Source organism: Coffea eugenioides, chromosome 4 (assembly GCF_003713205.1).
Source record: "Coffea eugenioides isolate CCC68of chromosome 4, Ceug_1.0, whole genome shotgun sequence".
In the NCBI taxonomy this organism is placed as follows: domain Eukaryota; kingdom Viridiplantae; phylum Streptophyta; class Magnoliopsida; order Gentianales; family Rubiaceae; genus Coffea; species Coffea eugenioides.
In genome coordinates, this window is record NC_040038.1 from 5,101,048 (window position 1) to 5,124,344 (window position 23,297).

Here is a 23,297-nt window from a genome sequence, read left to right on the forward strand (position 1 = left end):
ACAAGAGCAGTGCCTAATATTCCAGAAATTGGAGGAGGACAGAACGAACAACCATGAAGAAAGCAACGTTTATGCTGAAAATATGAGATATTTTATGGTGGTGATGCCACATGAAAATAGATGCATGCATAAACCTGTTCCCTTTCTTGCACATGGAAAAGACTTAACTTTTATGGCGAAACAACTTCTACTGCAATGTTCGATACCTGTTTTTGGCACCAAGTTTTTCGAAAATAAGAAATTGGTCGTGAAACTTTTGTAGCTTATATCCTACAGAATACACCAACTGATATATGATGGTCAATTTCAAGTTTTTAACACTTACGTTCTTCCCTTGAATCTTTACTCTTCTCTCCAAACTTGCCAGCTTTACTTTAAGGATATGCTTTGCTTTCGAAGAATGAAGTTAATGTTTATCCTGAGCAAAGTTAGGAGCTGTTCATCAACGATTACATCTAGTACTGGTAACTTCAGAGCCAGAGAGTTATTACAAAAATTCTAGCAGATTAAAATTTGTTATTACTTGGCAAGTTTCTGAACCTAATGTCAACTCTCTAAATTGATTTAAAATATTTGTCGAGCAACTCAAGCTCGATCATGGTTTGAAAAAAGACTAACACTGCATAAGTTGAAATTGTTTTAAGGGAAAATCTTCAAAACATCACTCACACTTTGCCTAATAAATTTTTTCGTTCTTCATTTTTAAAATGTTAATTTTGCGTGTCTTACAAATTTAAGTTAGTAAAACTTGATTCCAATTTAAGTTTCCAACCACTTTTTTACTTGAAAATCACCACATCGCCAACATGCAATTATTTTTGCGTACAAAAAAAGTCAGATCCCACATTTTTTTGTGCAAAAATGAATATGAATTGAATCAGTTCCCACGTTTTTTTATTTAAAAAAATAAATATGATTCGAGTTAGATCCTATTTTTTTTGGGACAAAAATAAATATAGAGCGGTCAGTTATTTAATTATAAAAGAGATTTAACTTTTTTGTCCCTAGAAAAATGATCATGTGTAGATTACGTGATGTATACAGAGTAAAAGGTGGTCAAAGACCTAAGTTGGACCAAATATGACCTATTTAATTTTGCAAGGAACCTAAAGTTGCTATTATAAAAATAAAGTATGAAAAAATTCATCTAGCGAAATGTTAGGGACATTTTAAATGATTTTCACTTATTTTAAATTGAATATTTCACGAGCAAGAAAATTGTAAAGATGTTTTATTCACTTCCTTAGTTAAACTATATTCATGACCAATACAAAATTAAATCTGGCGATATGTATTTAAACCAAATAATGTAATTTAGATTTTTTTTTTTTTTTAAAAAAAAACTCACCACATATATAAAGCATTAGATGCATGAAATAAGAATTTAAATACTACTTTGAATATCATGATAAAGTAGGTCAACTGTATTGAATAACTCTTTCACAACAATCAATTATATTTGCATGGACATGAATTAATTGAATTAATTATACTTATATAAGTGGAACTGTGTTTTTAGTGGGTCAGATTTCTCCACCACTGACTTTACGGCACATCCTCTTTGCTAGAATTTTCGTTGCATTATCTGCAAAAAGTGGTTTGAGCTAATCTTCTTGAAACCCTTTGTGCGTCATTTGCGCCTACATATAATAGTTGTTCATTGCTGCCTTTTTTCTTTATTGCTTGTTGACAATTCAAATTTACTAAACTATTCTCCTAGTTTGTTAGTTTAATTTATTCAATGAACACTTAGTGCAAATAAAAAAAAAAAAAAAAAACTCAATCAACTTGACTGAATTAACTTGATTATTGATTTGAGATAAAATTGAAATATTCACTACTCAAAACTATAAATGAATTTTATTTATTTTTGACAAAGTAAAATGCACAACTCTCGATTACAAAATGAGCTAACATCTTCAGTCTCTCACAATCATCTTTTGAGTTCCACAAATGCCAATTTTACTTGATAGCAGTGTATTTGTTTTAACTTTTACCTTCTCATTCTCCACTTTTTAAATTCCATTAATATTCTCTTGCTAAAAAAAATAAAAAACAAAAATCTGTTTCAACTTTCAACGAAGAAGACAATCCAGTAGTGAGGTTTTGAATTTTAGTCGATTCCCTATGGGCTATGGGCCTATATGGTATAATTAGTCGGCGGGGGTGGGTGAGGATTTCAGAAGGAAATGTCTGCCGTGGGCAATATGGTTGTTGTCTTGTACAAGTTGGGAAACATGTGTTTTTTTTTTTTTTTTTGTCAGCAACGATACATTTGTATAACCTACTTTATCCTAATCTAGGGGAGGGGGAGCCTAAGGAAGGCTGTGGTGGGGGTTAGTGGGTATACAGACCCAACTAGACCAAGGGAGTGCTATGGCACAACCCTTAGATTTTTTTCGCTGCAGGTGAGGTTTGAACCCTCAACCTACAGCCCAAGAAGTGACTTAAGTCCCTCCCTGGTGGCCACTGAGCCATTGGCCCAGTGGTTAGTTGGGAAACATGTCATATTGAAGAAGAATGATGAAGGAACTAAAAAACATGTGGATGGAAAAGCAAAGGATATTATTTAGACATATATATATATATATGGTTTTAAATGAGTTTTTGCACAATGGCAGAGGCAGGAATATGTGAAAGGGAAGGAGACCTGTGCATATTGAATATAAATATTTTGTAAGTCTTAAATGAGTAGACATTAAATTTTTCTTTAAGGTAAAAATGAAGGAATAAATATATAGTATTGAATTGAGGTTTTAGGAAGGATGAGAGAAGAATTTCATACAAAAATTATAAAATTTTATAAGGGTTAAGAGAGATTTTCAAAACTTGGGGGTGGGACCCTCGTTACCTTCGCTATGGCTAATTTCTCTATATATTCGCGAAAAAATTTAGGTAATTGTGGATCTAACAATTGCATGTATGAAATATATGTTCGCCGTGCTAAAAAAGCACAGATTAAGCACGGCAGGCAAAATGATTTTTTTTAAAAAAATTATAAGGGATTATCGTAGTGTCTCAGCACGGCGGCACCAAAATTTTTTTTTTTTTAAGGACTAAGGACAACAAGTATATGTTATTGGAAGCAAATCTATTTAACTCTCTATTAGAAGCCTTGTTTTTGTTTAAATCTAAGCTTTCTTTCTTGGTTGAACTAAGATTTTTTATCCTCGAGTGTAAAAATTAATTAGAGAGTAGTTTCTTGATTCTTTGCCATTTTCTCCCACCCCCATTATTTCTGATCCAGCATAAAAGAAGCTGTTTTGATGCAGTGTTACAGCCAAATTTTCACAATTCAAAATGACGAAAGCAATGAAGTTGCCACTTAGAGAAGCCATCAATTTCATGGAGACGATGAATATTGAGATAGAAAATATAACATATAAAAAGGTGAAGGGGAGGTAGATGAATTGAAGACTAATAAAGAAATGGCTATGGTCATATAATAAAGAAAGGGTGGCCATTGGTTGGTGTCTGACATCACGTAACGTAAATATGGGCGGTCTAATTTCTCCCAACCTCTTTATTGCCAAAAACGTGTTTTCCTTAAGGTTACTACTGCTTACTATCATTTTGTCCATATAAAGAAGTTGCATTTTTATCACGGCAATATTACCAGCGTGACATCTTTCTACCCAAAAATAAAAATGATTGTCCCCGTAATAAACATTTTAGGTCTTACCACAAAAAAAAAAAAAAAATCGCCCAAAATTGCATAAGCTCTGAAAATTTAGGTTGTGTTTGTATTGCATTTTTTCATGAAAAAATTACTGTAGCGATTTGATGTATGTGAGGAAAAAAGGTAATAGAGAAATGTGATCACGGAAAACGACATAATTTTCCGACGGAAAATCGCAATCCAAACAAGGCCTAGACTTCTTTTTGCCCTCAATACAAATAGGTAGGGCTGTATTTTTCACATTAACAACTCAAAACCATAAGCCAGTCAATCCCACACAAATCAACCTGCTACACAATCTTTTTTTTTTTTTTCTTTCCAGAGGCGATAACTAACTGTTGTATAACCTAATCCATCCTACACTAAGAGGAGGAGGGACGGACGGACCTGCTACACAATTCAGTTTGCACGTTTCCAGTAAACAATTATGGTCATACTTCCTAAGCTATTCAAAGAAAGCTAAACATTTTTACTGACTTACAAGTAGAAATAAAGCAAGTGTAAAGACACAAAGGAGCATCCACTTACTTAAAAGGCACTAACGAGAAACACCAATTATCAAGTTTCATCCACGGATTAGAAAAAAAAAAAAAATAAACATAAAGCTCATCCTGCACATAATCCACAATTACATGGTAAGGACTTATCATTCCCACCACAAATCCTCTAGTGCAATGACTCACTAATACAGCTTCCTACCGCCTATAACTGTAAATCCTAATCCTCCGACTACCTTGCCAATCAGCTATGCTTGATTCTGTGGCGGAGGCTGCTGCGCTTGAACAGTTGCTGGTGGGCCTAACTCTAAATTTGCTAGCTCCTCTAGCTCTCTCAGTGCACCCAGTGCAGTTGCTGCCGTTGAACTGTCTAAGCACGGCTTGAGCACGCTGACCGTCTGCTTGATTCTTAATTGCTGCCAGAAGATTTTGAAACTTAATTATAAATAAAAAGAAAACTTAAAAGGTTGACATAAAGCCACAATTATTAGACTTACAAAAAAGTCAAGTTTGCTCTTCATCTCGTTATATGCCAAGAGCTGCTGCATACTTGAACCTTGAACTCCAGGCGGTGAAGATATCTAGCATCCCAGATTATCAAGCAATAACAGAACAGAGAGCCAATTAGATACTTATTATAAAGCGGAAAGCAGTAAAAAATAGTCAATTAATAATCTTTAGATCATTCAACAGATCAAACTAAATGATATTTTGGCAAATTCCTTTGTATTATATGCCCCATACAACATATAAACAATTTGCACAGACATTGCAGAAAACCCTCAGCCAAGGGACGACTTAGCATTTTGTCTTTCTTGCCTTATCTTCTACTTCCAGTTACAAATAAGACTTGGGGTAAACTTGATCTCTCAGTTAAATGATTCTAAGCATCACGAACTTTCATTTATGACGACTATCCATTACAGTAAGAGATATTGTCAGAAGTATCACAAAGTAAAAAAAAGCTATCTAATACCTGAACTAATTAGCTGGAACAAGTAAAGGCTAAGGATAATGCTTAAGGTACATATATTTTACTTATAAGAATCAAGATATTCTAGGCACAAACCACGCACGCTGTTAACGCCACCCACATAGATCATCTTTAGAGTAAGAAAAGTTATTTGTCATGGTATTGCATTAATACCTTGATAAACTACTTTTATTGAGGCATCGATTCTTGAGATTCTTGTTCATCATGCAATACCTTGATAAACTACTTTTTTTGAGGTATTCATACTTATTGACTCCAGTGATTAAAAAACCCAACTAGAAAGGATAAGTCAACATATGTTGATGAATCACCTTTTTAAAAATGGAAAAAGCCCAGAAAATTATTCCAAAAGTCCAGTTCATTTACATTAAAAATCCTAACAATCTCGAGATGGTATTTATTCTAATGAACTAGGAAAATGTGATTATATGTAGAAAAAGTAGGAACAATTAGAAACTACAAATACTTCGCCATACCATGCATGCAATAGACAGTGAAACAAGAAGAAATCAATTTCAAACTAGTTTACAAATCGAAAAAAAAAAAAAAAACACACAAAAATAAGAATGAGAAACTGCAAGTAAGATAAGCAAATTCCCAATTGCATATATTTACTTGACCCTTTTGGAATATTTAGGCAGGATATTGTAACCTGCATATTGCACAACCAAAGCACGCAACTAATTATTTTTTCGGGTGGAGGGGGCAGGGGTAGCTAAACAAATTCTAAGCATATTGGTAATAGGAAATTAAATGCCATCAACAAAATCTTTTAGGCATTTAATTATATATAATAAAGGAATTCTTTATTATTTGTCATTTTATTTTCTCATTTGCTCACAAAAAAAAAGTGTTATGCAACATTTTAACAAGACAAATAAAAGTAACTATCTATTCCAAGACAGATTCAATATTAGCAGTGGATTTAATTTTGTATAACCACTAACGCCACAAAAAAGTAAATTTATTTGACAAGGCAATGCAAACTTATCGTTATTCCACTGTCGTCAAGGACCTCATCACATACAAATAGCCAATATTTTGAGTGTCTGCATTTGTCAAAATTCTAAACAAGAATAATATGAATGCAATCCTCATTCTTTTCAAACACCATTTCATGCTAGAAAACTGTATCAAAACCACCAAATTTGCCACAAACAACAGGAATAAATGCAACAGACAAGTCAAATTGAATTCATTTGCTTTTCACAGGCCTCATCCCATTACATTAACCCATTTTTTCAGCCTTGAATTTTTTTTTTTTAATTTTACCCGAAAGGAAGGATACAAGTATGTATACTCATCTTACTAAAACTATCATATTGAGTCAAAAATAAAAAGCTACTTGAAGAAATAGAATCAATCAGGTCATATTCATTGCAAAATGACAGTTTTTGACCCACATCTTTTAATCACAGACCACCTTTAGAGGAAGAAATAAATTTTGAATATAGAACATTTTCCTTTTTCTGGGGCAAGAAACTTTCATAAGTATGTAAGGAAGGGAAAATGCCATTGTTTCTCGTTTTTCTTTCTTGAGTTTATGTAGGACAAGATAGAGTAAGTGGGAACTACGAATACTTTCCCAAAATTAACTCATTGTGCATGTTAACACGTGAACAAATCAATTTTAAACTACTTAAGAGAAACTGAACTTACAAGTATGGGAAGCAATTATCACATTAAAAAAAATGGCACATATGAAACTAAAAGCATTCAGGTGATTTACTTGATCCTGTTGGCATATTTAGGCAGGACATCATTCCCCACATTTTGCAGACAGACCACCTAAAAGCATGATACTACTATTTTTGTTTTTAGGTAGAGGGCATGGGTGTAGGTAAACACACTCTAGGCATATTCCTGATACTACATTGAACACCCTAACAAATGCATCAAGGCATTTAGTGATGGAAATAAATAAATACTTTGCTATTTACCATTTTATTTTCTCTATTTGCACCTGTATGCAACATTTTTAATGAGACACTGAAAAGTACGAATCTAGTAATAAAACCAACATTACAAGTTGTTTTGAAGTAATGCTTAACACCCCTATGCTTAACACTTTCAAGAAATGCTTGCCAAGCCTAATGCATATCCATTGCATTTTAAAGGCCAAACTACATAAAAAGCTTACCACCATTTGTGCTCCTTATTTTTTTCAATATTTTACCTACTAAGGCTAGGATTGCGTCCTCATGCCGCTAAACCATGCCTTACAACTATTTTATGGTTTTCTAAGATAGAAATTGAACCTATAAGTACATAAAGCAATTGTCATGTACGATGGCACATATGAAACCGGAATAAATTTAGGTGATTTAATTAATCCTTTTGGCCCATTTAGGCACGACAATGTCACCCGCATTTTGCATGAATAGACCACCTAAAGAGCATGAAACATATATTTTATTTTGAGTGGAGAATTTGGGGCAAGTAAACAGATTCTAGACATTTTTTAATACCACATTAAACACCCTAACAAACTCATTGAGGCATTTAATGGTGGAAATAAATGAATCCTTTGCCATATGTTGTTTATTCCCCCCCCCCCTTTCAATTTGCACCTATATGACACGTTTCTCACAAGAAGCTCAAAAGGACCAAATAAATACCAAATTAAATCGAACATCACCAGCTGATCTATGTTTGACATATCCCCTATGCTAACACTTCTAAAAATCGCTTTTGTAATGCAAATTCATTGCATTTCAGAGGTCTCATTACATGAAATTAACCACTATTTCTTCTCATTATGATATTTATCAAAATTATACCTACTAAGACTAGGATTACATTCTCATTCCACTAAACGATGCAAACTCCCGTTGTAGACTAAAAAAGTCAATTTGATGTCAATATTAATAACTTAAAATCCACTTACAATGATATGCAACAAATACACAGCTCAAATTTATATGTCAACACATAATAAGATATACAATCTAGGGCCAGCCCAAAGGCTTGCCACTAAGCATCCTCAGTTAAACAAACTCTAAGCATGCTACTGCCCAGGCAAGGATTTTATTTTATTTTTGGATGGAGGGTGTGGTGTACATAAGCAAACTCTAGGCATATTACTCATACTGCATTAAACACCCTAACAAACTCATCGAGGCATTTAATGGTGGAAATAAGTGAATCCTTTGCTATTTACCCTTTTATTTTCTCTATTTGCACCGATATGCAACATTTTTAACAAGACACTTATTTTCTCTATTTGCACCTATATGCAACATTTTTAACAAGACACCGAAAAGGACCAAATTAGATATAAAACCAACATTAATAGTTGATTAATTTTGAGAAAACTCCTGCACTAACACTTTCAATAATTGCTTTTATTTGCCAAGCCTAATGCAAAGCCAATGCATTTTAAACGTCTCACTACATAAAGCTTAACTCCATTTGTGCTCCTTATATTTTTCAGTCTTTTACCTACTAAGGCTAGGATTGCATCCTCATACCACTAAACCATGCCTACAAGTATTCTACGGGAAACCAGATTAAGAGAGAAATTGAACCTATAAGTACATAAAGCAATTGTCATGTTATACTTAACGGAACAACTGAAACCAGGATAGTTTTGGTGATTTACTTGATCCTTTTGGCCTACTTGGGCAGGATTTTTTTATTGTCACCCACATTTTGCACAAATAAACCACCTAAAGAGCATGGAACTCCAAGTTTGTTTTTAAGTGGAGAAATTGGGGGCAGGTAAACAGATTCTAGACATTTTCTAATACAGCATTAAACACCCTAACCAACTCATCGAGGCATCTAATGGTGGAAATAAATGAATCCTTTGCTATATGTCATTTTATTTAGGCAAGAATTATTCTCACCCAGATTTTGCACGAATAAGCCACCAAAGATCACGAACTAACATCTTGTTATTGAGTAGATAGGGGGCAGGTAAACGGATTCCAGACATTTCCTAGTACTGCTCACCTAACAAACTCGACGAGGCATTAATAGTGGAAATAAATGAATCTTTTGCTATGTGTTGTTTTATTTTCTCAATTTGCACCTATATGACGCATTTTTAACAAGAAGCTGAAAAGGACCAAATAAATTCCCAAATAGAACAAACATCATCAGTTGATTTATTTTTGAGTAATCCCCTGTACTAAAACTACTAAAAATTGCTTTTGTAATGCAAATTCATTGCAATCAGAGGTCTTATTACACTAAATTAACCACCATTTCTGCTTGTTATGATATTCATCAAAATTTTACCTACTTAGACCAGGATTATATTCTCATTCCACAAATCCATGCCATACTAGCATTCTATACTATTAAATCAATTTAAAGACAATATCAATAATCCAAAGGCCACATGCGACAACATGCAACAAATATCCAACTGAAATTGTCATGTCAACACAATAAAGGATACCTTCTTGGGCCGGCCCAAAGGCTTGCCGCTGAGCTTCCTCGGAGTCTTTGGTCCATTCTGAGCTCTTGGGGGCCGCCCACGCCTCTTCACAGCTGGAGCAGGGCCTGCAGCCAAAACTCCTTCACCAACATAAACATTAGGCACCAATGTGGCGCTAGCTGAAGGAGCCACACTCAGTGGTGTAGGATTTTGCACCGGAACTTGCACGTTCTTCCTCGGAGGCCTACCACGTGGCTTCATTGGAGTTCCATCCTTCTTCAACTTAGGCTGCTTTGCCGGCTGGCCTACTGGCTGGGTTGCTTGGCTTACTGGAAAGACCCCAGTCCCAGGTGGAGCAGCATTCTTGGCTGCAACCTTTCTCGGGCGGCCAGTGCTCTTTTTCGCCAATGTAGGGGTGGGCTGAAGTCCAACCCCAGCCCCACCGGAATCAACCTTTCTTGGACGCCCAGGCTTTTTCTTAATCACGGGCACCGACACTGGCCCTTCGGACACAGGAACCGGCACTGGCGCATCCACCAGCCCAAGTGAAGCAAAAATCGACTCTGTAACAGGAACAGGCCCGGTAACGGGGACAGATACAGGGACGGTGAAAGACCCATCAGAGGCGACAACCGGGGCGGCCGTTCCAGGCTGTGCAGGCGGTGGAGTAAGCCCAGTTTTGGCCTTGGGAGGACGGCCAGGGCGTCTTTTGGGTCCATTAGCATTCACCGGTGGAGGGGCCACAGGAGATCTAGCAAGCTTGTAAGAGTGCTTGACCATGGCTATACTACCTTGCTCCTTCAACCGCTTCAAATGATGAGTCAACAAGGCTGAGTGAGTTGACGGAAGATTCGAGTTTGAATAAACTCGCTCAATATACTTAGCAATAGCTCTCTTGCTCGACCCGTTCCTGTCCTTCAACGCTGTTATTGCCTCCGTTATCATCTATAAAACACAAAATTAACAGAAACCCAGGAACCAAACTCAGCAAAACAAAATTGCCACAAGATCCATAATTTCAAAATCCCAGAACATATTTCGAACAAAGTTTAGATTTTGACATAAGGGTTTGAACAAGAAAGCTTAAGACAAACCTGAGCATAAGGCGGGTGGTTGGGCACAGGGACAGGGACCACATTAGGAGTGGGGTTGGCCACCTGAGTGAAGTGAATCGGAGGTAACGCTGCCCCTTCAGCAGGAGTGGAAGCCTGCAGCTGCTGCAGTGGCTGTGGCTTTGGCTGTTGCGGTGGCGGAGCTGTCATGGCAGATTGTAATTGTGGCTGTGGCTGAGGCTGAGGTTGAGGTTGTGGCTGTGGCTGTGGCTGTGGTGGTGGTGGTGGTGGAAGTTGCTGTTGTTGAGGTTGTTGTGGGTCCATAACTTTGCATGTACTTCTGTACAAAATACAAATACAGGTATGGAGATGTATAGATGGATATGTGTGAAAAGTATACTAGTAGTAGATGTGGATTTAGATCGTAGCAGTGGGGAGTTACTTGTACAAGTAGGTGACGAAAAAAGGCTGAAGAATTAAGGAGGGGTTAAGGAGAAAACAGAAAAGGTTGAGGGTTGATAGGATTTTGGTAATCGGGAGAGAATTAGAATTGGAATTTATGAGGGGAAGAAAAGAAATTGGGGTGTGTTTGGATTTGGGGAATCAGGGAATTTAGGGGTTGGGGGAATTTGGGATTTGGGGAAAGGGCAGCAGAAGTGAGAGGAAGGCGAGAGGGGGGTTTTGGACCGTTGGGGATCAGATGTGCGTATTTTGGGTGCCACGCAAGCTTTTGCGGCTTGCGGCTTTATTTGTTTATGCTTTTCTCTTCTTTTATTGAGTTAAGCAAAAGTAGTATTTTAATATATCTCGGACAGGTATTTCACTTCATTATCTCAATTTTTTTTGGCTTAAATTTATATTATATTCTCATATATATTGGACGAGAATAGGATTTTATTCAATTCTTTGTTCTCTATTTTGTTGTTTCCTTATACGTTGGCCTAAATTTCAACTATTTTAACTAGCTATCGAAGCATGCTTGAAGCGCGATGCGCATGTAACACGACAAAAAATAATATTAATCATGTGAATTTTGATAATACAGTATATCAATTAAGATATAAAATCACATCAACTAATTTATTCAATTATTTGTTCTCTATTTTGTTTTTTCCTTGCATGTTGGACTAACTGTTAATTATTGTAATTGGCTATCCGGCATACTTGATGCGTGTGCAATGCGACAAAAAGTAATATTATTAGCCAAGTGATTTTTTTTTTTAGAATACAGTATATGAATTAAGATATAAAACGAATCAACTAATTTAAATTCAACTTCCAAAAAAACGAATCAACAATAAATCCAATTCACAAAAAAATTAGGGTTAATCACAATTAATTTCCTTAAAGTATACCTCATTTCTCACTTTACCCCCTAATCATTTTTTTGTCTCACTTTATCCCCCATTGGACAAAATTATCCCTCTATTATTCTAAACTCTTATTTTTCTCTTTTATTTTTTTCCCTTCCCCTTTTGTGCTCTTTTATTTTCTTTGCCTCTTTCTTCTTTTTTTAATTCTTCCTCTTTCTCATAAAAATCTTCATCTTAATGATTGAAATTAAAAAAGAGGAATTGCAGAGATCTATCTTCTCCTTAAATGATTAAAAAATATTCAAATCACTTTCCTAAAATACAATTTTTTAGCCTTTCAATTCTTTTAATTTTGGTTTTTCATCTTTCCTTTCTAGTTTCTCATTTTATTATCAAGAAAATATCATAAGATGAAACTATGATCTGATTAATAATTATCAATTGAAATTTGTGACACGTGACATCATACAAAAAATCAAAATTAGTTTTTGATACCTTTTAGACTTTCACCCAAAAATACAATTACAAACTCAAAATACAAATTTCCGTTGAGATGGAGTTTTCTATTGGGCAGGATAAAAGAGAGAAGAAAAAGAACAAAAAAAATAAAAGAGAGGAAAAAGGTAAATGAAAAGTCAAAATAATGGAAGGGTAATTTTGTCCTATAAAGAGTTAACTGAGCAAAATTAAAGGTTAAGGGGTAAAGTGAGAAATGAGGTACACCTTAAGGGGATTAATTGTAATTATATCCCTGCACACATTCACAAAAACCGTTATAATCACATCCATACCAGCAATTATTAAGATAGTTTTTTATAATCTACATCCAATGTCAACTTGACAGTTGATAATGCATCCAATTGATATCTAATTATCATGTCCATGCACATGTTGAAAGTAGTCATTCCGATTACATTTTAAAATTTATCATATTCAACTTCACTTTTGGAAACAATTAAAGTGCTTTCTAGCACTTGTTAGAAAAACTTTATCAATATAAGGCTTGGTTAATGTGCATGAAATTTTCATCAAATAAATTTGACTAAACTTTTGTTTGTTAGTATATGAAATTTCAATCTCTTTAGTGGATTTCATATGCTATTTCTAGCGAAAACAAAAGGAAATTGATAATATTTTTATAATGGAAACAAATTTCGTTGATGATGAAATATTACGCTGCTTGTATGGGAAATAAGTTATATCTTGTTTTTTTTTTCTTAATTTATGGCGGTGGTTTTCATTATGTTAATTATAAAATGCATCAACCATATTTATTTCACTTCAGAATTTCTTAAGATCAATACAAATCGACACATGTATTCTAAAAGTACTTTGAGTGGTTCCACAGAATTGACACGTGATATTATATACCCATGCAATCTATGAACAAATACTTTACTACTAAACTCTTGTTAATAAGTTAATTTTTTTTCCAAAGACTATGTAATCATATGCATACATGTTTAATGTTTTTGTCAATTGTATTGTATACCTCATATATTTTCTACTACTAGTAATAATATGTACTCGTGCAATCCTTGAGAAAATGCTTTATTATGATATAATTAAAATATTGTTTATGAGTTTAAAATTGTCTTAAAAATATGTAATCCCACGTGGATATATTTACACAAATATATACATACAAAAATGTGTTGCGTTATCTATAACATATCTATTTATACTATATATAAAGGAAGAACATAGAGTTTGGTGTAAACTTTTTTTTTTCTTTGTCACTTCTTAGATTTCCAACTCTATTCTCACAATCACGTAATTATCTATATTATATACTATATACAAAGGGAGAGCATTTGGTTTGGCGTAAATTTTTCTTATCACGTTTTAGATTTTCAACTGTATCCTCGCAATCACTTAATTATACCTTTAGCATCTAATTACATGTTGCACATATCGCTAACCAATGTAACTATAACTAATTTTCACCCATAACTACCCTTTTTCACCTATAACCACCCACAAACATCGTACCAACCAAGTTAATGATTAACATCAATTATTAGTTGAGTAGCTATTTATGCTTTGGTTATAATGGCTAATTTGATATATTAGAATGGCATGATTTTAATAATATGAAACTACACTTTTACATTTGAGTAGTAATTTTTCTCTAAGAAAAAGAAATATAAAAAATAGGGTTTAATTTTATATGTTGAGCCATGTGAAGTAGCGATAAATTTGCATTAGACTTGTCAAATAAAAGTAATTGTTTTAAGTGTTAGTAAAGGAATGCTCAAAATTATAGCCATTTTTGCTAAAGCATTAAAAGAAAATACAACGAAGTATTCAGTTCGTATTTGCAACTAATTATCTTGATGAATTAGTTACGATGGTAGGAATTGTTGAATTATAAGTTGTTTATGCTGAGCCTATTATTGCGGATTGGTTATAATCTTATATAAAATATTAACACTGTTATGATGGTTAATATCATATGCAACAAAACACTTTTCTTATGACACTATCGTTCTACACATGCTATGAAAATGAAAAATCCATTACTTACTCCACATTATTTTCTGTGCTCACTTAAATGACAATTTTTTAGGTTGGTGCAATATTAGTGCAATAACTGTGCAAAATTTTGGTGAAATGCAAGAAAACTACATGGAAATGCAAAATTTTGATAAAATAATTTATAAGGATGGGTTAAATCCACACTCCTCCATACTAAATCCATATCTTATACATTTATTAGACATTAGTGCCCTTAGTTTTTATAAATTAAACCAAAAATTTTTCTAGAATGTAAATTATCTTTCTACATAATGAAGATAGGAACAATAATATCTTTTTTAAAGAAAAAAATTATATATCCTAGTTTTTATGTTAAATATTTATGTTTCTTTGAAATTGCTTTAAAATTATTTTTTCTTTCCTTTTATGAGCCCACCACCTTTATTTTGTTCAACCATTTTTTATAGTAATTTACACATAATCAAATGAGAGATATATGCATGAAAAAGTTATTAAGATTGCATGTTCCATCTTGAAAACTTTTGAGATTTTAATTTTAAAAACTTGAAATATGTAGACATTGTTATTTGAATGCTTATTTGTAATTGAAAAATCTTGACTATTAAATTAAACTTTAAGATTAAAAATTAATGTTCTTAAGCACTTGTAAAAATGTTTGACAATATTCTCTTCTAAATGATAACATTTTTTACCCTTTTATTTGCTTTGTTAACATATGTAACTTGGAAGTATAAGAAGAATCAAATAAACTTAATAGATGAGGGTATTGTTGTCCAATGAGTACATGAGGTGTGGATTTAGCATGCATGAACGTGAATTAAATTAGCTTTACATCTAAAAGTTCTGTGTTCTGAACATAACATTTTGTATCTACTTGGTGAATCTCCATGTCAACTTAGAAAACCTAGAAATTTGGAGAGAGAAACCCAAAAGCAAATGTGGAAATACAAATTCCATCATCAAACTATTCTACATTTGAAGCCATGTCCTCCAAGGCATCATGCAACTGGCTTCGTTCCATTCCACAAGCTCTACCATCTTAAAAAAAAAAAAAAAAAAAAAGAGCCTCCACCATCTCTGCAATATTCTTAATTTGTGTCCAAACTCTTCCCACGTACTCTGAAAGGAACACCACCATCTTCAGCAGCAAACTTGGTAGGAGGACCTCCAGCAAATTGTATCACTATTCAGGTAGTTAATTAGCAGAGCATGAAATATATAACTGGAAATAGTGTGCTATAAAAACCATTAACCTGCAGTTGGTTTTTCCCAGTTTCAACTTTCTTTTACATCAGAGTTGCAAGCATCAATTATGGTGGAATTATCCTCCAAAACCGAACACATGAATCTTTCCAGAGCTGAATACTGTATGCATCAGTGAAAGCCAATCCGTGTACATTATCAAAATAAGCCCTTTATGGTTTACTCTGCCCGTTGCTAGCTTCTTTATTTTTCGTATATAATAACACAGGTGTCAAGAGATCCACTAGTAACTATGCCATGCAAATTATACAGGCAGTATGATATATAACACCTTAAGCTTCACCTATAAATGAACAAAAAGCAACAGCCTATGCGTTAGATACTATTTGATACAATGAGGGTCTGTTTGTTTCAATGGAAAATATTTTCCCTAATTTCGGTTGTTTGGTTGCCTTAAGATGATGGAAGAGGTTTTTCCACCCAAAATGTTTTAGGGTAGCGGGTTGAAAACAACTTACCGGAGGAGTTATAGAAGTTAATTTCCTTTCAACACGCGTCTATCGCTCTTCCTTTAACATGGCTCAAGAATTCTGACTAATTCTTCACTATCTTCATGGCAAAGGAAGAGAGCATAAACTACTTGTCAATGCTGATGATCATTAGAAAACAAAATACTATAGGAGAAATCGCTGCAACATGATGCCGACCGTCTTGCTGGTCTTCGGCAATCTTTTCAGATACACACTCCAACTCATTTTCACTTTCAATTACAGAGTAATGAGTTGGAATTCGGTTCCTTTTTCAAGTTTTTTCTTGCATGAACTGAATTTTATATCAAATGAGAGTCGGGCTTCAAGTGGCAAGATTCCGTTCCATCTCATTCTGAACTCATGTTATTGACCAAACTGGTGTGATATCGTTGTTTTAGATCATTATGATTTTGGTTCCATTTAGAAAGATGTCATGAAAACACCAGAAAAATAGGACCAGAGCAAATAATTTCCCAGAAAATAATTTCCTAGAAAAGATTTTCCTATAGAAAACCATTCACACTGGACCAAACGAACCCTTAAGATATGTGTTTTTAAATGAATCCATGAATAAAAGTATATGGGTATTCAAGGTGATCATAATATTAGAAAGACAAATGACAGCCATTAGTCTGTCCATGCCGCCCGTTAAATAAATGGTTTTGCATTTTGCAAGCTATTCTAATACTTACACTCGAGATGACAAGAAGACGGTAAAAGGACAGTATATCATATTTGAGAGAAGACCACTACTCAATTATTTTTCCTATCTATTTCGTGCCTACCAAAGCGCAGATGTAAAGTTGTAAGCTACAATATGCAAAAAAAAAAAAAAAAAAAAAAACCAATCACAGAAATTTTAACTCAACAAAATGGTGGAGTGTTAAGAAAACAAAATAACCTCGATTGGATAGCATTTTCTAAATGCTTCCCCATGGAGTTACAAACCTTCCCGCAGCCTGCTACAAACCAATCACAGAAATTTTAAACTAAATATGTAGGGCTAAGATGCTAATTGGAATCATGTTTAAAAAAAAAAAAAAAAACATAACACTAGAATATATGAAAAAGGGAAATGTTATTTGCATAGGATTTTTCAGTATTTGCACTCCTATCATTTGTTTTATCATATAATTTAATAAACAAGAACTATATGATTAGAATGATAGTAGCAGTACAAATAATAAAAAAAATAAAGTGCAAATAACATTTTCTTATGAAAATAATTGAAAGGAATAGAACTCTAGATTAGAAGACTGATTAATTGTTACTTGTATTAGGCATTTGGTTTTCATTTTTCTTTTCTTTCTTTGGTTTTTTTTAAAAAAAAAAAATTCTATTATTTTTTGCGTACAAATGGTGTGCTTATGGGCCATTGCTCTCAATAAGAAATTGCAGAGATCTCAACGTCAATGCAAAACAAACAACTACTTAATCCGTCGTAGACTTTGACCAAGGTGCCTTGTGAATGCTATTATAAGTAGACTCCGCAACATACTACTGAAGACGCAATAAACGATAAAGTCCTAATAAACAATCACTACTCAACGGGACAATTAACTGCGAGCCCATACTGGCAACAGAACCAAATTGACTTTCTGCTTGGGCTAGTCCAGTACTAGATTGCCTCCAGTCCACATAAAAAAAATCAACACACTTGTGTGGCTCAACCACTATTCACGGCTGACACAACCAATTGTCAGTCGTATTCTAGAATTATGTACGCGCACAAGCGATGCGCGTACACACACACACGAGTCTTGGGGTTTAATTATGATATTTCATACATATTAGGGGAAGAATTGTAATTAATCCGACGTAGATTTTCTTGGTCAAACCAGTTAATCACCGCCACACAACAGAAGCAATTAAACTACAAAAAGATGGAAAAGGACCCCTTTTTTTTTTAATCTTATGGGCCCTAATAATCCAAGTTGCTGGTGAATAACGTAATAACATATGATAACAATCTAGCCGAAATTTGATTTTAGAAGTAGGAAGCTTTAACATGGCATTGTAACATTGGTTAGTGTTCACATTTTTTGGCAAGAAGTCCTGCCCAGATGAGCGAGGTGAATTTGTTTTTCTTGTGGATAAACTAGAAGAAGAAAAAGAAAAGTATCACTATCGTCACTGCAGGATGTGGCGGACAATTTGGTGATTTGATCGTGTGATGTGAACTGTAAAGAAAGAAGCAGGTTCCCCAAGGTGTCCATGTCCAGTTCTTTTTCCAATGTTACGTCAATCTCCATTCCTAGCCTACAATATAAAGAGAAGGTTCCCCGTCCATATTGTGCCTCTTGCAATTTTGTTCATATTTCTCGTATGGTTCAACAGTCAAAGTTTTTTATGAGCAAACGAAATTCAAGCCGATAATTACTAATGAACATGTGTTAACAGTGTTAAGGATGTTAGTTCTTTTAAGGACTAGAAATAAGTCATGTAATTAGATTTTTTTTTTTTTTTAAAGACTAGTAATAAGCTTGTTACGTGTTTTGCACGTGATTATAGAATCATAAAATATAATATCATTTATATGTATGAATATTTTTGTGAAACTCTATTGGTAACATCATAATTTGATATTATCATATTTTTCATCTTCCGAATCAATTGTCCTAAAAAATGTTATTTTTAACTGGAACACCGAAATTATCCTTTATTTATTAACATTTCTTTGAAAAATTTATTTGAATTTATGGATTTAACATTTTGGGAGTTTTTCTTCACTTAAGTGCAACGACCCAACAAAATTTTTTATTTCTTTTCTAATGTGTCAAATGCAATATATATATACATACACACACATACATACATGTTCCAACTATTGCATGCCACAACACACAAAAAAATGCGTCATGCAGTGGTTGACATCTTTTTTTTAAAAAAAAAAATGAATCTGCTATCCTAACCGTTAATCACTCGACTAGGAGCTTTTTGATCTCACAAGTATGCCATTTGAGAGAGAGCGAGAGCTGTTGATCAACGACACCTTATGAGTATCGAAAAGGTCCTAAACATTGATCATCGGGTAATTAATGGTTGGGATAGATGATTCGAAAAAATAAAGTGTCATTCATCACATTTGGTAGATGCAATGAGTTGGTGACTAACTGTGAGAACCCTCAATTTTTTAAAGCACAATTACCCCAGGTTAATTGCCTTATTCTAGGGTTTAAATCATATCTTATATGTCCTTACATTAGCTTTTCTAGGTGTTACAATAATTTTCATGCATTACACTTTATTTCTTTTTACTTGAAGTAAAACATTTTTCTTGAGTTGATTTTTATTAATGCACCACTTGCATTTTACCAAGTGTCTTTATATTAGTAGTAGAGACCTTACATGTAAGATTATAGGTGTTAGTGAATCATTGGTGCATTTGGAAAGGTTAGTTAGAAGTGTTAACGAATCATTGGTGCATTTGGAAAGGTTAGTTAGAGGTGCCAATGACATTTAAGAAAAGATTTCCTATATGCGGCAACTCATTACTTACATCTTTTTGGTTATAGTTAAAAACAATTACATCTAACACATTAAAAAATTTTTTGTTGGATCTCCGCATTTGGTATATTAGTGTATATATATGTATGTATGTACGTATTTATATTTATATTTTAACTATTGCATGCCACAACACAAAAAAAAATTAAGTAGTTAGTCATTATATTAAATGTGTCCCGCAGCAATTGACACTTTTTTTTTCAAACAAATCTACTATCCTAATTGTTGATGACTCGGAGATGAGCTTTTCGATACTCATAAGGTATCGCTTGAAAAAAAAGGGGAGAGAGAGAGCCATTGATCAACAGTAAAAAAAAAAAAAAAAAAGAGAGAGAAAACCTTTGATCAGCGACACCTCGTGAGTATCGAAAAGGTCCCAACCATTGATCACTCAGTATGTAATAGTGTTAAGGATGTTAGTTCTTTTAATGACTAAAAATAAGTCATGTAACAATGTTAATTATTAGTTTTTTTAAGGGCTAGTAATAAGTCACGTGCTTTGCACGTGATTATAGGATCATAAAATATAATATCTTTTATGTATAAAAATATTTTTATGATACTCTATTGGTAACATCATAATTTAATGTTATCATATTTTTCATCTTTTGAATCAATTGTCCTAAAAAACGTTATTTTTAAATGGAACACCTAAGGTATCCTTTATTTATTAAGATTTCTTTGAAAAATTTATTTGAATTTATGAATTTAACATTTTGGGAGTTTTTCTCCACTTAAATGTGGTGACCCAACAAAAAAATTTTATTTCTTTTCTAATGTGTTAGATGCAATACACACACATATGTTTTAACTATTGCATGCCACAACACAAATAAAAATTTCCTTTTTTGAAGTAGTCAGTCATCGTATTAAATGCGTCATGCAGCGATTGACACCTTTTTTTTAAAAAAAAAATGAATCTGCTATCTTAGCCGTCAATAATCACTCTTCTAGGAACTTTTCGATACTCACAGGTGTGCTGTTTGAAAAACAGAGAGAGAGCCATTGATCAACGACATCTTGTGAGTATCGAAAAAGTCCTAAACATTGATCATCGAGTGATTAATGATTGGGATAGAAGATTAGGAAAAATAAAGTGTCAATCATCGCATTTGGTAGATACAGTGAGTTGGCGACTGATAATTTAAACTCTTTTTTTGGTTTGTGCCAGTGACATTTAAAAAAAGATTTCCTATATGCGGCGACTGATTACTTAAATTTTTTTGGTTATAGTCTAAAAATTACATCTGACACATTAAAAAAAATCTGTTGGATCTTTGCATTTGGTAAATACTATATATATATATATGTGTGTGTGTATGTATGTATTTATATATTTATATTTATATTTTAACTATTGCATGCCATAACACAATTTTTTTTTAAGTAGTCAGTCATTGTATTAAATGTGTCGAGCTGTAGTTAACACATTTTTTTTAAAACAAATCTATTATCCTAACTATTGATCACTTGACTATGAGTTTTTTGATACTCACAATGTATCCTTATACTATATAAGATTGAGTTTTAGTCAAAGAATAGGTTGAATTTCAACCGCATAGGTGGGGGCTTTTTGGGAATGTGAAATGTTGTGTATTAGTTTAAAAGTTTTAGGTACAAGTTAAGGAAACATGTATTTGGGTATGTTTACTGAAATGACCCCATTTTAATACATTTAAGTTGTCATTGATAAGCCATCTGGGTATTGATGGAATGTGTAATTAGTGTGCAACCGTTTTTACATTTTGTACAACCCATATATGCTTGTGTGTTGGTGTAATTACCGGAATATCTCTTAACTACTAATAATTCCCCTTTTCAGCCACCGATAACCGTTTGAGATGTTGTTTTGTCTGAAACATTTGAATGACAATCGAATTTAGGAAATGAGCCAACGATTTCTCTATCAATGGTAGGAACCCATTTCTCTATCATTTATAATCTGCATTTATGAGCCACAAACGTTGGTCAGTTTATCCCCTTTCAACTTCAGGAGTTAAGTTTTTCCTTTTTGCCTTTGTCTACAACGATTTGCCTCATCGTTTTCTCTTCCATTTCGAACTCAACTCTGAAATTACCTATTATTTCGTCATTAATTACACTCAATTCAATTATCGAACCGTTGGTATGTTAATGCTTAAACAGTTGATTATCAGTTTCTCCCTATTTGCATTCTAGAATTGGGATAATTCTACATGACTTCATACTAATCAGCTTAGAATGCTCTTCAGTCCCAGCTACTCCTGGTGGTTCAGTGTGAGATTAGATTTCACTCCCCTAATTTTTCAGTTTCTCCCTTAATTTTGTCAGTGTGTTCTTAGTACCTACAATTGACGACTCTTATTGCGTTGCCTAGTCCCAATTGGTCTGAATTGGTTATAATCTTATAGGTTTGGAGCAACAACAAGTAAGAGCTCTCGGTGGAGATTCTGGAATAAGGTTAGCTTTTTGTGTTGCTCTGCCTTTTTGCATTATCAACGACCTTCAATTTGACACAGTTTTATTGTAACGCTATGTGAATTGATTGATTATATCGTTTATCTTTTAATACTAAGTTTTATCTCTTTTCACAATGTGCTATTGTTTGTTCAACAAACAAACCTCCTTTCCCACAGGCATCTCGTGATGCGCGGGCACTCCCCCCTAATCATTTAAAAAAAAAGGAGAGAGAGCCATTGATCAACAGTAAAAAAAAATAAAAATAAAAGAGAGAGAAAGTCTTTGATCAGTGACACCTCATCAGTATGGAAAAGGTCTCAACCATTAATCACCCAATGTGTAACAGTGTTAAGGATGTTAGTTCTTTTAAGGACTAAAAATAAGTCATGTAATAGTGTTAAGGCTATTAATTTTTTTTAAGGACCAATAATAAGTCACGTGCTTTATAGGATCATAAAATATAATATTTTTTATATATAAAATATTTTTGTGATATTTTATTTTTAACACCATAATTTAATATTATCATATTTTTCATCTTTTGATTCAATTGTCCTAAAAATAAAAAATGCTATTTTTAACCGGAACATCTAAGGTATCCATTATTTATTAAGATTTCTTTGAAAAAATTATTTAAATTTATGGATTTAACATTTTGGGAGTTTTTCTCCACTTAAATGTGGCAATCCAACAAAATTTTTTAATTTCTTTTCTAATATGTTAGATGCAATAAACTCACACATGTTTTAACTATTGCATGCCACAACACCAACAAATTTTTTTTTTTTTAAGTTGTCAGTCATCTTATTAAATGTGTTATGCAGCGATTGACACCTCTTTTTTTTTCAAAAGAATCTGTTATCCAAACTGCCAATCACTTAGCTAGGTGCTTTTGATACTCACAAGGTGCCATTTGAGAGAGAGAGAGAGAGAGAGAGAGCCGTTGATTAATGATACCTTGTGAATATCGAAAAGGTCCTAACCATTGATCACTGGGTGATTAATGGTTGCGGTAGAAGATTGGAGAAAAAAAAAAGCATCAGTTATGGCATTTGGTAGATGCGGTGAGTTGGCGATAGACAATTTAAATATTTTTTTGGTTTGTGCCAGTGACATTTTAAAAAAATTTCACACATGCGGCAATTGATTACTTAAATTTTTTTGGTTATAGTTTAAAAAATATTACATTTGACACATTAA

At 33.4% G+C, this 23,297-nt stretch overlaps 1 protein-coding gene across 1 annotated transcript; it reads right to left on the reverse strand.

Moving 5' to 3' along the window:
- Window positions 1-4,180: 4,180 nt before the first annotated feature.
- Window positions 4,181-11,311, reverse strand: LOC113767950 (bromodomain-containing protein 4). Its single transcript, XM_027312156.1, has 4 exons — window positions 10,649-11,311; window positions 9,576-10,499; window positions 4,674-4,757; window positions 4,181-4,592 (listed from the first exon to the last, which is right to left on the reverse strand). Exons 1-4 carry the CDS (start codon window positions 10,928-10,930, stop codon window positions 4,425-4,427), a joined length of 1,458 nt encoding a protein of 485 aa, XP_027167957.1. The 5' UTR covers window positions 10,931-11,311; the 3' UTR covers window positions 4,181-4,424.
- Between the last annotated feature and the right edge of the window lie 11,986 nt (window positions 11,312-23,297).

Bases quoted from the DNA above. Each gene is read 5' to 3' on its own strand.
- LOC113767950 (XM_027312156.1), bottom strand. From the start codon at position 10,930: ATGGACCCACAACAACCTCAACAACAGCAACTTCCACCACCACCACCA. The intron at 10,500-10,648 runs GTTTGTCTTAAG...TGTGTTTTATAG, and splicing joins ACCACCCGCCTTATGCTCAG to ATGATAACGGAGGCAATAAC. The intron at 4,758-9,575 runs GTATCCTTTATT...CTGGGATGCTAG, and splicing joins CTTTGGGCCGGCCCAAGAAG to ATATCTTCACCGCCTGGAGT.